Source organism: Procambarus clarkii, chromosome 59 (assembly GCF_040958095.1).
Source record: "Procambarus clarkii isolate CNS0578487 chromosome 59, FALCON_Pclarkii_2.0, whole genome shotgun sequence".
NCBI classification, from domain to species: domain Eukaryota; kingdom Metazoa; phylum Arthropoda; class Malacostraca; order Decapoda; family Cambaridae; genus Procambarus; species Procambarus clarkii.
In genome coordinates this window covers 34,192,548-34,207,180 of record NC_091208.1, presented here as the reverse complement: position 1 = coordinate 34,207,180, position 14,633 = coordinate 34,192,548, and the positions used below count along the sequence as shown (strand labels likewise).

Sequence of the window (14,633 nt, the reverse complement as noted above, 5' to 3'; positions counted from 1 at the left end):
CACGCACTCAACTCTCACACCTCCCTCACGCACTCAACTCGGAGGAGGACGGACTGGCGTGATTGTGTACACAGTTCTCGGCAGCATCGTCCCTTCTTCACATTCCCTTCCTCTGGTGCTTGTGTGCGTCTAGGACCCGTCTCACAGCTGCTCCAGCACCTGTCATCTTGAGGGAGGCACATGTCTCTCTCTCAACCTCTTGTAAACCTTTCTCTTCATCGAGGCTCGGGTTCAGTTCCTTTGACAGTTCTTGTCTTAATGACGGTGTGTGGTGAGGGTGTGTGTGTGTGTGTGGTGAGGGTGTGTGTGTGGTGAGGGTGTGTGTGTGGTGAGGGTGTGTGTGGTGAGGGTGTGTGTGGTGAGGGTCGTGTGTGGTGAGGGTCGTGTGTGGTGAGGGTCGTGTGTGGTGAGGGTCGTGTGTGTGGTGAGGGGTGTGTGTGTGGTGAGGGTGTGTGTGTGGTGAGGGTGTGTGTGTGGTGAGGGGACACACACCTCATGTTCATCTTCCCCATAAAATAACACTAAGTAGCACAAGGAAGGCACTACTGAGATGGTTCATGGGATGAACCACTGAACACTCCACGTCTTAACCAATCAGGAGCCTCTTAAAGTGCACAACCAATCAGAGTGCTCCTCTGACTTCACTTCCCCGCCTCAATCGCGCGTATAAACATTTCAATTGGCCAATCGTAATTCTCGAACAAGTTTCAGTCTATTTGTGAACCTGACGAGCCGGTGAGTTCTTCCAGTCTTAGCTTACGCTTTTGTAGCGAAGGCATTCAGCTAAAGGTTCTTCAGCCTTGCTTAAGACTTGCTGGAAAAGTCTTTTTGAACAGATTTAGTTTTTTTTATATAATTTAATACATTAGAGTGCATCCTTTAACTCAATCAGTCCACAAGCTTACACCCTGAAGGTGCCACAGGCCAGAGTGCCATAAAGTGCCACAAGCCAGAGTGTCAATGCCTCAGGCCAGAGTGTCAATGCCTCAGGCCAGAGTGCCATAAAGTGCCACAACCCAGAGTGCCATAAAGTGCCACAGGCCAGAGTGTCAGTGCCACATTCCAGAGAGTGCCATAAAGTGCCACAGGCCAGAGTGTCAGTGCCACAGTCCAGAGTGCCACAGGTCAGAGAGCCACAGGCCAAAGAGTGCCACAGGCCAGAGTGCCACAGTCCAGAGTGCCACAGGCCAGAGTGCCACAGTCCAGAGTGCCACAGTCCAGAGTGCCACAGTCCAAAGAGTGCCACAGTCCAGAGTGCCACAGTCCAGAGTGCCACAGTCCAGAGTGCCACAGGCCAGAGTGCCACAGGCCAGAGTGCCACAGACCAGAGTGCCACAGACCAGAGTGCCACAGGCCATAGTGCCACAGGCCATAGTGCCTCAGGCCATAGTGCCACAGGCCATAGTGCCACAGGCCAGAGTGCCCCAGGTCAGAGAGTGCCTCAGGCCAGAAAGTGCCACAGGCCAGAGTGCCACAGGCCAAAGAGTGCCACAGGCCAGAAAGTGCCACAAGCCATAGTGCCACAAGCCATAGTGCCACAGGCCAGAGTGCCCCAGGTCAGAGAGTGCCACAGGCCAGAAAGTGCCACAAGCCATAGTGCCACAAGCCATAGTGCCACAGGCCAGAGTGCCACAGGCCAAAGAGTGCCACAGGCCAGAAAGTGCCACAAGCCATAGTGCCACAGGCCAGAGTGCCACAAGGCACCCGTAGGGAGCAGGAGCCCCGCGGGCCTACACCCCCCCCCCCCGAGCCTCATTTAATATTCCTCCGTCTCAAAAGAATATACAAACTTAAAATTCAAATTTTTTGGAACTTTTAAAAACTTGTTTCAGGCGACTCATTTAGACCCAATTCAGGCAACCATTGAGCGTGTGTATTTTGTCTATGTCTATCTGTCCCTCTGTCTCTGTCTATCTGCCCCTCTATCTCTGTCCCTCTGTCTCTGTCTATCTGTCCCTCTATCTCTGTCTGTCCCTCTATCTCTGGCTGTCTGTCCCTCTATCTCTGGCTGTCTGTCCCTCTATCTCTGGCTGTCTGTCTGTCCCTCTATCTCTGGCTGTCTGCCCCTCTATCTCTGTCCCTCTGTCTCTGTCTATCTGTCCCTCTATCTCTGTCTGTCCCTCTATCTCTGTCTGTCTGTCCCTCTATCTCTGTCCCTCTATCTCTGGCTATCTGTCCATCTATCTCTGTCCCTCTATCTCTGTCTGTCTGTCTGTCCCTCTATCTCTGGCTGTCTGTCCCTCTATCTCTGGCTGTCTGTCCCTCTATCTCTGGCTGTCTGTCCCTCTATCTCTCTCCATCTGTCCCTCTATCTCTGTACCTCTATCTCTGTCTATCTGTCCCTCTCTGTATGGCCATGCCCCTCACCCATGCCCCTCATCCATGCCCCTCATCCATGCCCGTCACCCATGCCCCTCATCCATGCCCCTCATCCATGCCCCTCATCCATGCCCGTCACCCATGCCCGTCACCCTCTCTTCCTCTCACCATAAATTTTCTGGATGAGTTACGGGTAAAGTGGATGCAGCCATTGGCCGGAAATAAAGGCATTTACCGCTTCTTTCAGTGAATATGTGAAATGAAATTGGAAATGAATTCTCTCCCCATTCTGGCCTTAATATAGAAGCATGAGGCATGACGCATGAGGCATGACGCATGAGGGAGAGGGAGAGAAGCGATGGTAAACTAATTCATCAAAGTAATGGGACCCAATGAACTAAAATGTATTGAATTGTAAATGAAAAATAGGTAGTTAACAGGTGGGGGTAGTTAACAGGTGGGTGGGTTTGTCTGTAAGCCCCAAAGATTTCAGTATATAGGCAAGACAACATCTCTTTCTAGACGACTAACAATGCATAAGCAACAGGGAGCCATCAAGGAACATATAATCTCTTCCCACAACCAGACCATCACCAGAGAAGTCTTAACAAACAACACAGAAATCATCGATAGATACAGCGATACCAGGCGACTCGACATCTGCGAGGCACTACACATTAAAAAGTCAACACCAACAATCAACAGCCAATTAATGCACAACTATATTCTACCTACTTCAAGATCCCGAACCAATATAGAAGGAGCAAGAGGAAGTATGGGCCAATAGGCCTTCTGTAGTTACTTCCATTCATATGTTAACTTATCCAATTTATACCTATTGTTTCGTGTTCTGTCTTGTGTTTGTCACCTCACCCAAAACTTTTGTACCATATCACCTCATCCAATAGAGTATAAGTACGAAGAATTTGCGTGTAAATTAAGTCTTTGAAAATGTAATAGGAATTACGAAACGCGTTCAGGCGTCAGACAATTAAAAAATGAATTTCGGAGAATTGTTATTTTTATTACCACCGACAGTGAAGAAAAACATAAGAAATATTGAGAAGATTCGGGTTAGAATTATTAATCTTACCTTTTTGGTCATATTCAACAACACATGTTTACAAGAAAGACTGCTACCAAAATATACTAATATAAAAACGCATGCAAGTATACACACCACCATACACACACATGTCAACTGTGAGACAACATATCCTGTTGTCTCTTGAACTCTGTCATGTTAAAATCCTTTGACATATTTCATATTATCAAGAAACCTTTGTCGGCGCTTTCAAAAACTTTTAATATATTTTTGCCCAGGAATTTCTGGCTTGTAAATTTTTTATATATATTTTTTTGGTAATTCGAAATACTCATCAATCTGATACAAAAATCTGATGTATAATACTAGTCTCCCGTTTTTGTCCATTTTTCATATTCTATTGTTCCTTCTATATATATATATATATATATATATATATATATATATATATATATATATTTTATTAAATATGACCGAAAAAGTAAGATTAATAATTCTAACACGAATTTTCTCAATCTTTCGTACATTATGCTTCACTGTTGGAGGTAAATCAAAAATCACTTCTCCAAAATTCATTTTTATTTCTAGTCTGACGCGACACGGGCGCGTTTCGTAAAACTTATTACATTTTCAAAGACTTCACAAATACACAACTGATTAGAACTTGCATTTCCCTGATTTTATATCTACTTTTGAGTGAGGTGGGAAGGGTGATGTGGCATTACATTTGAGTGAGGTGGGAAGGATGATGTGGCATTAGAGGATATTAATAGGGTATTAAAAGTATCAACACAAGACAGAACACGAAACAATGGATATTGAATAGAAGTGTTTGTAGAAAGCCTATTGGTCCATATTTCTTGATGCTTCTATATTGGAGCGGAGTCTTGAGGTGGGTAGAATATAGTTGTGCAATAATTGGCTGTTGATTGCTGGTGTTGACTTCTTGATGTGTAGTGCCTCGCAAACGTCAAGCCGCCTGCTATCGCTGTATCTATCGATGATTTCTGTGTTGTTTACTAGGATTTCTCTGGCGATGGTTTGGTTATGGGAAGAGATTATATGTTCCTTAATGGAGCCCTGTTGTTTATGCATCGTTAAACGCCTAGAAAGAGATGTTGTTGTCTTGCCTATATACTGGGTTTTTTGGAGCTTACAGTCCCCAAGTGGGCATTTGAAGGCATAGACGACGTTAGTCTCTTTTAAAGCGTTCTGTTTCGTGTCTGGAGAGTTTCTCATGAGTAGGCTGGCCGTTTTTCTGGTTTTATAGTAAATCGTCAGTTGTATCCTCTGATTTTTGTCTGTAGGGATAACGTTTCTATTAACAATATCTTTCAGGACCCTTTCCTCTGTTTTATGAGCTGTGGAAAAGAAGTTCCTGTAAAATAGTCTAATAGGGGGTATAGGTGTTGTGTTAGTTGTCTCTTCAGAGGTTGCATGGCTTTTCACTTTCCTTCTTATGATGTCTTCGATGAAACCATTGGAGAAGCCGTTATTGACTAGAACCTGCCTTACCCTACAGAGTTCTTCGTCGACTTGCTTCCATTCTGAGCTGTGGCTGAGAGCACGGTCGACGTATGCGTTAACAACACTCCTCTTGTACCTGTCAGGGCAGTCGCTGTTGGCATTTAGGCACATTCCTATGTTTGTTTCCTTTGTGTAGACTGCAGTGTGGAAACCTCCGCCCTTTTCCATGACTGTTACATCTAGAAAAGGCAGCTTCCCATCCTTTTCCGTCTCGTAAGTGAAACGCAGCACGGAACTCTGCTCAAATGCCTCCTTCAGCTCCTGCAGATGTCTGACATCAGGTACCTGTGTAAAAATGTCGTCAACATACCTGCAGTATATGGCCGGTTTCAAGTTCATGTCGACTAAGACTTTTTGCTCGATGGTACCCATGTAGAAGTTTGCAAACAGGACACCTAGGGGAGAACCCATAGTGACCCCATCTACTTGCTTATACATATGCCCATCCGGGCTCAAGAAGGGTGCCTCTTTAGTACAAGCTTGGAGTAGTTTCCTCAGAATACTTTCTGGCATGTCAAGAGGAGTACAGGCTGGATCACGATACACGATATATATATATATATATATATATATATATATATATATATATATATATATATATATATATATATATCGTACCTAGTAGCCAGAACGCACTTCTCACCCTACTATGCAAGGCCCGATTTGCCTAATAAGCCAAGTTTTCTTGAATTAATATATTTTCTCAATTTTTTTTCTTATGAAATGATAAAGCTACCCATTTCATTATGTATGAGGTCAATTTTTTTTATTGGAGTTAAAATTAACGAAGATATATGATCGAACCTAACCAACCCTACCTAACCTAACCTATCTTTATAGGTTAGGTTAGGTAGCCGAAAAAGTTTGGTTAGGTTAGGTAGGTTAGGTAGGTTAGGTAGTCGGGAAAAAAAACATTAATTCATGAAAACTTGGCTTATTAGGCAAATCGGGCCTTGCATAGTAGGCTGAGAAGTGCATTCTGGCTACTAGGTACGACATATTATATTATATATATATATATATATATACACACACAGCAAAATAGAATGATTATTGCTTTTGTTTTTCTTCCTTTTGCAGAGAAGAAAGACGGGGTGAGAGGTCATATTGGTAGAGAGGGGAAGGGAAGAAAGGGTGAGCAGGAGAGATGGAGAAAGAAGGAGAAGTGGAGAAGGAAAGCCAGAAGAAGTGAGATAATAGATGGCGGAGAGGCAGAGACAGAGTGAAGGAGGAGGGAAGAAGAGAGAGGAGAGAAGGGAAGAGGAGGAGGATAAAGGTGAGGGAGAAGAGAGACCCGGGCAGAGCCCGCAACCTCAAACCGGAAATTTAAATATGAACTTTGTAAAAAAATTATATTTTGGTCGTGGCGTTCCACTGTAGCTGTGCCCATGCTCAGCGGCTCAGCAAGCGCGGGTATTAACATATTTACACATGTGTACTCAACACATCACCAGCGGACCAGAATTTCATAATTCTGGCCTCTTTCCCTCCGTATACTGATCCGTGCGACCTGAATATGTTAATATGTTTCATTCATCTACCCTTGTGAAGTGAAAGCTTATCTGACACACACACGTGATTGTCTCACGTGTGTGTATGAGCTAAGCTTTGCTACACGTGCATCACTGTGTATATCACAACTTTAGCAAGACATTAAAAGCTTGAGCGGACCAACATTAGGCGGACTTTACACATTTAGAGCGTAACGGCCGGGGACAAAGTAATCTAATTTGGGTAATGGCCTGATTAAGGCAGATATGGCCCGGAATATCTAATTTTTCCTCTCATATCTCACACTGCAGAGATTTCTGGATAATATAAGCCCAGGATAAATAAATCAAACCTGCTTTAATATTTAGTTATCTTTCGCCATTTGTATTACCCTAGTTTTATATATTATATATGTATGCGAACAAGCCTGAATGGTCCCCTAGGCATCTATATATAATCTATATATAATTTTTTGAGCTTGCTATGCCGCTGAGAATGAATTATAAAATTATTTCATATATAATATATATGCAATCCTGCAATAAGATATTGAATGACAAATGTTCTCAGGAAATAACTGCAAAATATGAAATGAAAATATATTTCGTAAACGACTTTTGGCGCTAAAGGTCATATATGAGAGGCTTTTCCAGCTGGAAAAAAGAGAGATAAACGGAAAGAGAGTGGGAGGGAGGGAAGAGGGAGGTAAAGATAAGAGGGAGAGAAGAGAGAGATAAAGAGAGAAGGAAAGTCTAGATCGCTTTCCTCTTCCTATTCACACGAAGTTGGTCCATTTACGCGGCTTGTGTAATGCTTCCGAGACTTGTGGTGGGTGGGGGTCGTCCCTCTGGGAGGGGGGGGGGGGGACCATGGTGGTGTTGGTGGGGGTCGACACTCTGGGGAACCATGGTGGGGGACCATGATGGGGGACCATGGTGGGGGGTCGACACACTGGGGGGGATCATGGTGTGGGTCGACACACTGGGGGACCATGGTGGGGGACCATGGTGGGGGGGGACCAAGGTGGGGGACAATGGTGGGGGTGGACCCTCTGGGGGGGGACCATGGTGGGGGACCATTACCCACATTAACATTAATGTGTTGTTTACAGGGTCGGGAGGATGTGGTCTGACAACTCCCACGCTCAGGGCTTCCCACCCGGCTACTCCTTCCCGCACGGGCCCGCCCTCGACCGTCTCTGTCAGCACTCCAGGTGGGTCAGTGCCAGGCCTCCCCTGCCCCCCTACACTCCAGGTGGGTCAGTGCCAGCCCTCCCCTGCACCCCAGGTGGGTCAGTGCCAGCCCTCCCCTGCCCCCCTACACTCCAGGTGGGTCAGTGCCAGGCCTCCCCTGCCCCCCTACACTCCAGGTGGGTCAGTGCCAGCCCTCCCCTGCCCCCCTACACTCCAGGTGGGTCAGTGCCAGCCCTCCCCTGCCCCCCTACACTCCAGGTGGGTCAGTGCCAGCCCTCCCCTGCCCCCCTACACTCCAGGTGGGTCAGTGCCAGCCCTCCCCTGCCCCCCTACACTCCAGGTGGGTCAGTGCCAGCCCTCCCCTGCCCCCCTACACTCCAGGTGGGTCAGTGCCAGGCCTCCCCTGCCCCCCTACACTCCAGGTGGGTCAGTGCCAGACCTCCCCTGCACCCCTACACTCCAGGTGGGTCAGTGCCAGCCCTCCCCTGCCCCCCTACACTCCAGGTGGGTCAGTGCCAGCCCTCCCCTGCCCCCCTACACTCCAGGTGGGTCAGTGCCAGCCCTCCCCTGCCCCCCTACACTCCAGGTGGGTCAGTGCCAGCCCTCCCCTGCCCCCCTACACTCCAGGTGGGTCAGTGCCAGCCCTCCCCTGCCCCCCTACACTCCAGGTGGGTCAGTGCCAGCCCTCCCCTGCACCCCTACACTCCAGGTGGGTCAGTGCCAGCCCTCCCCTGCCCCCCTACACTCCAGGTGGGGTCAGTGCCAGGCCTCACCTGCACCCCTACACTCCAGGTGGGTCAGTGCCAGGCCTCCCCTGCACCCCTACACTCCAGGTGGGTCAGTGCCAGGCCTCACCTGCACCCCTACACTCCAGGTGGGTCAGTGCCAGCCCTCCCCTGCCCCCCTACACTCCAGGTGGGTCAGTGCCAGGCCTCCCCTGCCCCCCTACACTCCAGGTGGGTCAGTGCCAGCCCTCCCCTGCCCCCCTACACTCCAGGTGGGTCAGTGCCAGCCCTCCCCTGCCCCCCTACACTCCAGGTGGGTCAGTGCCAGGCCTCACCTGCACCCCTACACTCCAGGTGGGTCAGTGCCAGCCCTCCCCTGCCCCCCTACACTCCAGGTGGGTCAGTGCCAGGCCTCCCCTGCCCCCCTACACTCCAGGTGGGTCAGTGCCAGCCCTCCCCTGCCCCCCTACACTCCAGATGGGTCAGTGCCAGGCCTCCCCTGCACCCCTACACTCCAGGTGGGTCAGTGCCAGGCCTCCTCTGACACTGAGGCACCTACACCCCCACACACCTGGACAGTGTAGCCACACACAACACAGGTACACACACACCTGACAGTGAAGCCACACACAACACAGGTATACACACACACCTGACAGTGTAGCCACACACAACACAGGTATACACACACACCTGACAGTGTAGCCACACACAACACAGGTATACACACACACCTGACAGTGTAGCCACACACAACACAGGTATACACACACACCTGACAGTGTAGCCACACAACACAGGTACACACACCTGACCATACAAGTAGTACCTCCCTCCCGCGGCTCTCAACACCCTAAATTGTCTGGCTTTCATTCTTATAATTGTCTTGAGACACATGTTTCTCCAGGAGGGAGACACATGTGTCTCCTGGAGGGAGTGTGGCCCTTATCTCTGTGTCTCCCTCCCTCCCTACCTCCACCCTGGTTGCGGGTCGAGGCTCTAGGGGCCCTCGCAGCTTCTCTTTAATCAAGCATTAGGCCCCCTAGGCCCCTAGGCCCCTAGGTCCCTAGCCCCCCCTAGGCCCTAGGGGGCTTTACCTGTGTCCCAGGTTAGGTATAGCATATCGTGGTTCAGTGGTGTCAGGCGTGTGCTTCACAGTACCCTGGCTGCAGGTTCGAATCCATGATTTCAACTGATTTTTGTTCACTGATGCGTCACGTTAATGTGATTTCCTTATGCATTTTAATATTGTTGTTATTATTATTATTATTATTATTATTATTATATTATTAATATTTTGTTATGGAGTATTCTTATTGGTTTATGTGGTGAGGTTATCAACAAAATAATATCATGACTATGGACGACGAAACAGCTACATCATTGACGGAGTCATCAGTTCTCACCTCACTCATGAGTTCTCATCTCACTCATCAGTCATCATCTCACTCATCAGTCATCACCTCACTCATCAGTCATCACCTCACTCATCAGTCATCACCTCACTCATCAGTCATCACCTCACTCATCAGTCATCACTATAAACCGTACTCTTGTATGCATTCCATAAATTATTGCAACCTCCTCATAATACAGTTTTGTGTCCGACTCTGTGACTCATTACATACTCATGAAAGTGAAAATGTTGAGTCAACATTGATGAACATATTGACACAAGTGTACCTTTCACCTTCACTCACTTTCACTACATTATGTTGCTTAATGTGCGACTTTCAACGCTCTTAACGCGCTCTCTCATGAGCAGAATTAGTCAGAATCTGAAGAATTGTTGACCTGTTCATATTGTGTTGAGTATTGTAGTTAGTATTGTTGTCATGAGGAGATGAGAAGGTGTCTTTTTTGAGGTGAGAACGGTTGGGCTAGGTGGCCCTAGTGATGGGGGGGGGGGGGCTAGTAGGCCTTCTGTCCCTGTCATGTTCATCACCGGCAGTAGCAACAGTAGCAGCAACAGCAGCAGCAGCAGCAATAGTAGCAGCAGCAGCAACAGCTGTTGTGGAGTCTAGAGCAACAGCAACAGCTGTTGTGGGGTCTAGAGCAACAGCAACAGCTGTTGTGGGGTCTAGAGCAACAGCAACAGCTGTTGTGGGGTCTAGAGCCATAGCAACAGCAGGGGCAACAGCAGCAGCAACAGCAGCTGAGGGGCAGCAAACATAATTAGTTTAGAGCGAGTCACTAATAATTGCTGGTGTAGTGTTGCGGGTCCTGTGTTGATGTTGGGACACACATGACCACACTGTGTGTGTCACCAGGAGGCTGTGTTGTGAACTGGTGATTGACTGGTGGTTGATATCTCTACACCCCACACTACACCTGGCACTTGGGGCCTCTACACCCCACACTACACCTGGCACTTGGGGCCTCTACACCCCACACTACACCTGGCACTTGGGGCCTCTACACCCCACACTACACCCGGCACTTGGGGCCTCTACACCCCACACTACACCTGCCACTTGGGGCCTCTACACCCCACACTACACCTGGCACTTGGGGCCACTACACCCCACACTACACCTGGCCCTTGGGGCCTCTACACCCCACACTACACCTGGCCCTTGGGGCCTCTACACCCCACACTACACCTGGCCCTTGGGGCCTCTACACCCCACACTACACCTGGCCCTTGGGGCCTCTACACCCCACACTACACCTGGCCCTTGGGGCCTCTACACCCCACACTACACCTGGCACTACACCTGACACTTGACGAGTGCCAGGTGTAGTGTGGAACTGTTCAATAAGCATTGAACAGAGTATGTAAAATTGTCTAAAAATGTAAGAAGTGTCTTGTGAAACGCTTCCAGGCGTCAGACCATAAATAAATGGTAAAAATGTTCTTTGGAGAGTTAATTTTTCAATTACCCTCGACGTAAGAAACGTAAGAAATATTGAGAAGATTCGTGTTAGAATCATTAATCTTACCCTTTTGGTCATATTCAACAACATATGTTTCAAGAAAGACCGCTGCTTAAATAAATATATATAATATATATATATATATATATATATTGTGACGGAGTTCCCCCCCTTATAATTCTCCCACGCCTGCAGTAAGAGTCATGTCCACTTTTCCCAAGCGTTCTCTACGTAGCAGGCTTCAATTTGATATATGGGAGAGAGTGGAGTGTTCTCGGAGAGCCGAGCAATTTGTGAAATAGTAATATTTTGGCCTGTGGTATAGGCCCTTTAGGAAGCCAAGATGGCGCTGGCCTTCCTGATTCCCCGCCAAAACCGTGTGACGTCAGTGGCACCGTATTGGTCACCGACAGCAATGTGGCACCGGGAGCCAATGAAAACCTCCCGTGGCGAAAGTGACGTCACGAAGGAAGGGGGTCCGGGCAACGCGCCGCGCTGGCGCCAGCAGTCAGACACGACACGTCAAAGAGGTTGGACGTGCGACGATTGGTCCTGTCAGTTTGACAGTTGTTTCCCGCTCCCGTGGATTTACGCGTCACCTGAAGTCTGCCGGTACTCTGAGAGGTCTTCCCTAGTTCATGTGTTGAACCAGAGAGGGAATCGACGGTTATTTGAGCAACAAGTGCTCCAGTCAGGTACTGTGCAAGAAGAAGAAGTGAAGCCTGTGCAGTGACGTATGTGACGTCTGTGGCAGTTCACCAGTTCGTGACGGCGTAGTGGCTGACAGAGCCACTGGGTAGCTGAGGAAGAAGAGGACTATTTGGGGGATCCGGACGACTGCAGCTGAGACGTAGGCGGCCGCCGTTGCTGGGAGAAGACGACGGCCAGGAGACCGACTCCGACTCTACCAGAAGTCGAGAAGGAGAACGGACCTGCAGAGAAGAGGGCACGGAGACGACGCGCTAAACGGTGGGACGACGAGAGGTTCCGGTAGGACACGACAACGTGTGTGTGGGGGCGTTCCCGACACGAGGACCAGGAGCTACATCTCAACTCTCATCGGAGGATAGGTTGAAGTAGGTGTTTCTAGTTTCCCTCCCCATTTCCCCTTTAGTTAGCTATATTATTCGGCTATATGATCTAGCCTGAGGATTATATATGTCGTGAGCAAGTCTCACCCGTGTCACAGTAAGGCACCAGTTTGCCGTGTAGTACTATCAAGAGTACTTATAATACTTATGTTTATTATTGGTGTGTACAGGCACCAGGAACAAGTGATAAATTTACTGTGTTTTGTATATCTTTCTACAGATTTTGATGTGAACATATAGTGATAAATTATATATAATATTATGCCAGTATTTGGAAGTTAGGCTACGTGCCCAGAAACTATTTATTTTCCATGTATTGATGTCTGATTTATATACATTATATATGTCTATGTTCATGCAGTGATTAATCATTTGAGTACAGTGAATTATTGCGTTATCGCCCACGAGAGAAAGTACTGAAAACTCCAGTGTTAATACTTTATAATATGTCATTGAATGAAGGGCAGTGAAAACCATTACAGTGAGTCATTGTAGCATTGATTGTAGAAACGACTGTTTGAGCCCGAGTATAGTGTAACTAAGTAATACGTTCTATTGTGCCAATATCAAGTGTGCGAGTTTCTAGTAATATTGGAGAACTTAAAGAAACAGCGCGTGCGAATCTAGAAACAAGCAATAAACTTTCGCGCGGGGCCAGGTGATCAGCTGTTCTTGACACTTGACGAGGAGGGGAGGTGTTGCCACTTAGTGGGTGCATACTATTCGTGGGAACTACCGGCCACAGCCAGGATCAGTTGATTTATTTATTATTGTTTGGCCTTGTGACATCTTTCATGCATTTTAAAATACAAAATTACCTGTGTGTTTATATCATCCCCTCCATTTATCTTGTGGCTATATTATACTGAAAGCATAGAGTGATAAAAGTACATACCTGCCTGAACTCCTGATCTTTTGAGTGTGACCTTGCCAAGGCTACCACTAATTCAACCAGTCCACTGAGGTGTTACTGGCCACCTAAAACACCAGTTGGCGACCTTGTGGTTAACCGTATAGCCCGATTGTTGGGGAGGGCACATGACAGTCAAGTGAACAAGTCGTGTTCCCACTCCTTCTCAATCAGAGGCCGTTGAGATTGACTGGGAGACTCTCCTGGCGTGCAGTGGCGCCGTGAGGATCGAGTGAAGACCCGCAGGGCTACGGTGAGTGACCTTGAGCATAACTATTGCTCACCCCAGAGTAAGAATAGAGTAGTAAACCCCAACAATATATATATATATATATATATTAGTATATTTTGGTAGCAGTCTTTCCTGTAGGCATATATTATTAAATATGACCGAAAAAGTAAGATTAATAATTCTAACACGAATTTTCTCAATCTTTCGTACATTACGCTTCACTGTTGGAGGTAAATCAAAAATCAATTCTCCAAAATTCATTTTTATTTCTAGTCTGACGCGACACGGGCGCGTTTCGTAAAACTTATTACATTTTCAAAGACTTTAGTTCACAAATACACAACTGAATAGTATCCGTACCCGCATTGAACAACACCTCGACATCCTCACAGACCAACATCACCTCAGCACTGAAACAAGGATTATCAAGAAACTAACAACATTATATGGAGGACCTATGGCAATTCCACGACCAAGAGATGGCTTCCTGAACCTTGCAGGAATTAACCTCACTGAGGACCAAGTCACTCTCCTAAATCTGGGCATAAACTGTCATGTTATGTCCAGACCGAGTGAGATGGCCCGGAAAGTAGAGTTGGAAATTCTGTTGGACGACATATTCGACCTCGAGACACAAAAGAAGGTCACTACCAAAGATACCTTACAAGCAGAACTTATTGCAGAAGGAGGAAAGAATCGAGGCAACTACAGAAGCACCATACTGTCCCCCGAGCTTAAAGCGGCAGCTAAAAGCCTTCGTGAGAACAAGGAGATAGTTGTCAGGAGAGGTGACAAGTCGCCAATATATGTCATTCTTAAAAAAGACGAATATCTGGCGAAAATGAACATCATACTCTCTGACCAAACTAAGTTCCAAAGGGTAACGAAGGACACTACAGCCGAATTAAAAGCAAAGGTCAACAAACTGATCGAAACTGTGAACGCCAAGAAATCCGGACTCCACCTGCCAAAGATCATTGGGGAATATAAACCTGGATATGCGTATGGAAATGTCAAGACGCACAAGCCTGGAAACCCACTTCGGCCAATCATTAGCCAGATACCCACACCCACGTACAGACTGGCGAAGCGACTCAACGGCCTGCTGACTCCTTATGTTCCTTGCGCCTTCAGCCTGAAGTCTCCAAAGGAATTTGTTGACTTACTGCGGGGCACACGGGCCACAGGGATAAGAGCCTCGTTGGACGTAGAATCGCTGTTTA

At 47.5% G+C, this 14,633-nt stretch overlaps 2 protein-coding genes across 2 annotated transcripts in view; one reads left to right on the top strand and one right to left on the bottom strand.

The window, feature by feature from the left end:
* The window catches only part of LOC123768080 (UPF0547 protein C16orf87 homolog), a 188,059-nt gene that overhangs the window by 115,405 nt on the left and 58,021 nt on the right, over positions 1 to 14,633 (bottom strand). The gene's annotated exons all lie outside the window — the stretch shown is intronic.
* The window catches only part of LOC123768079 (uncharacterized), a 109,498-nt gene that overhangs the window by 78,212 nt on the left and 16,653 nt on the right, over positions 1 to 14,633 (top strand). Inside the window, exon 2 of the mRNA XM_045758361.2 lies at positions 7,494 to 7,595. Within this exon, the coding sequence (XP_045614317.1) occupies positions 7,504 to 7,595 (92 nt within the window). The 5' untranslated portion in view covers positions 7,494 to 7,503. The remainder of the gene's footprint in view (positions 1 to 7,493; positions 7,596 to 14,633) is intronic.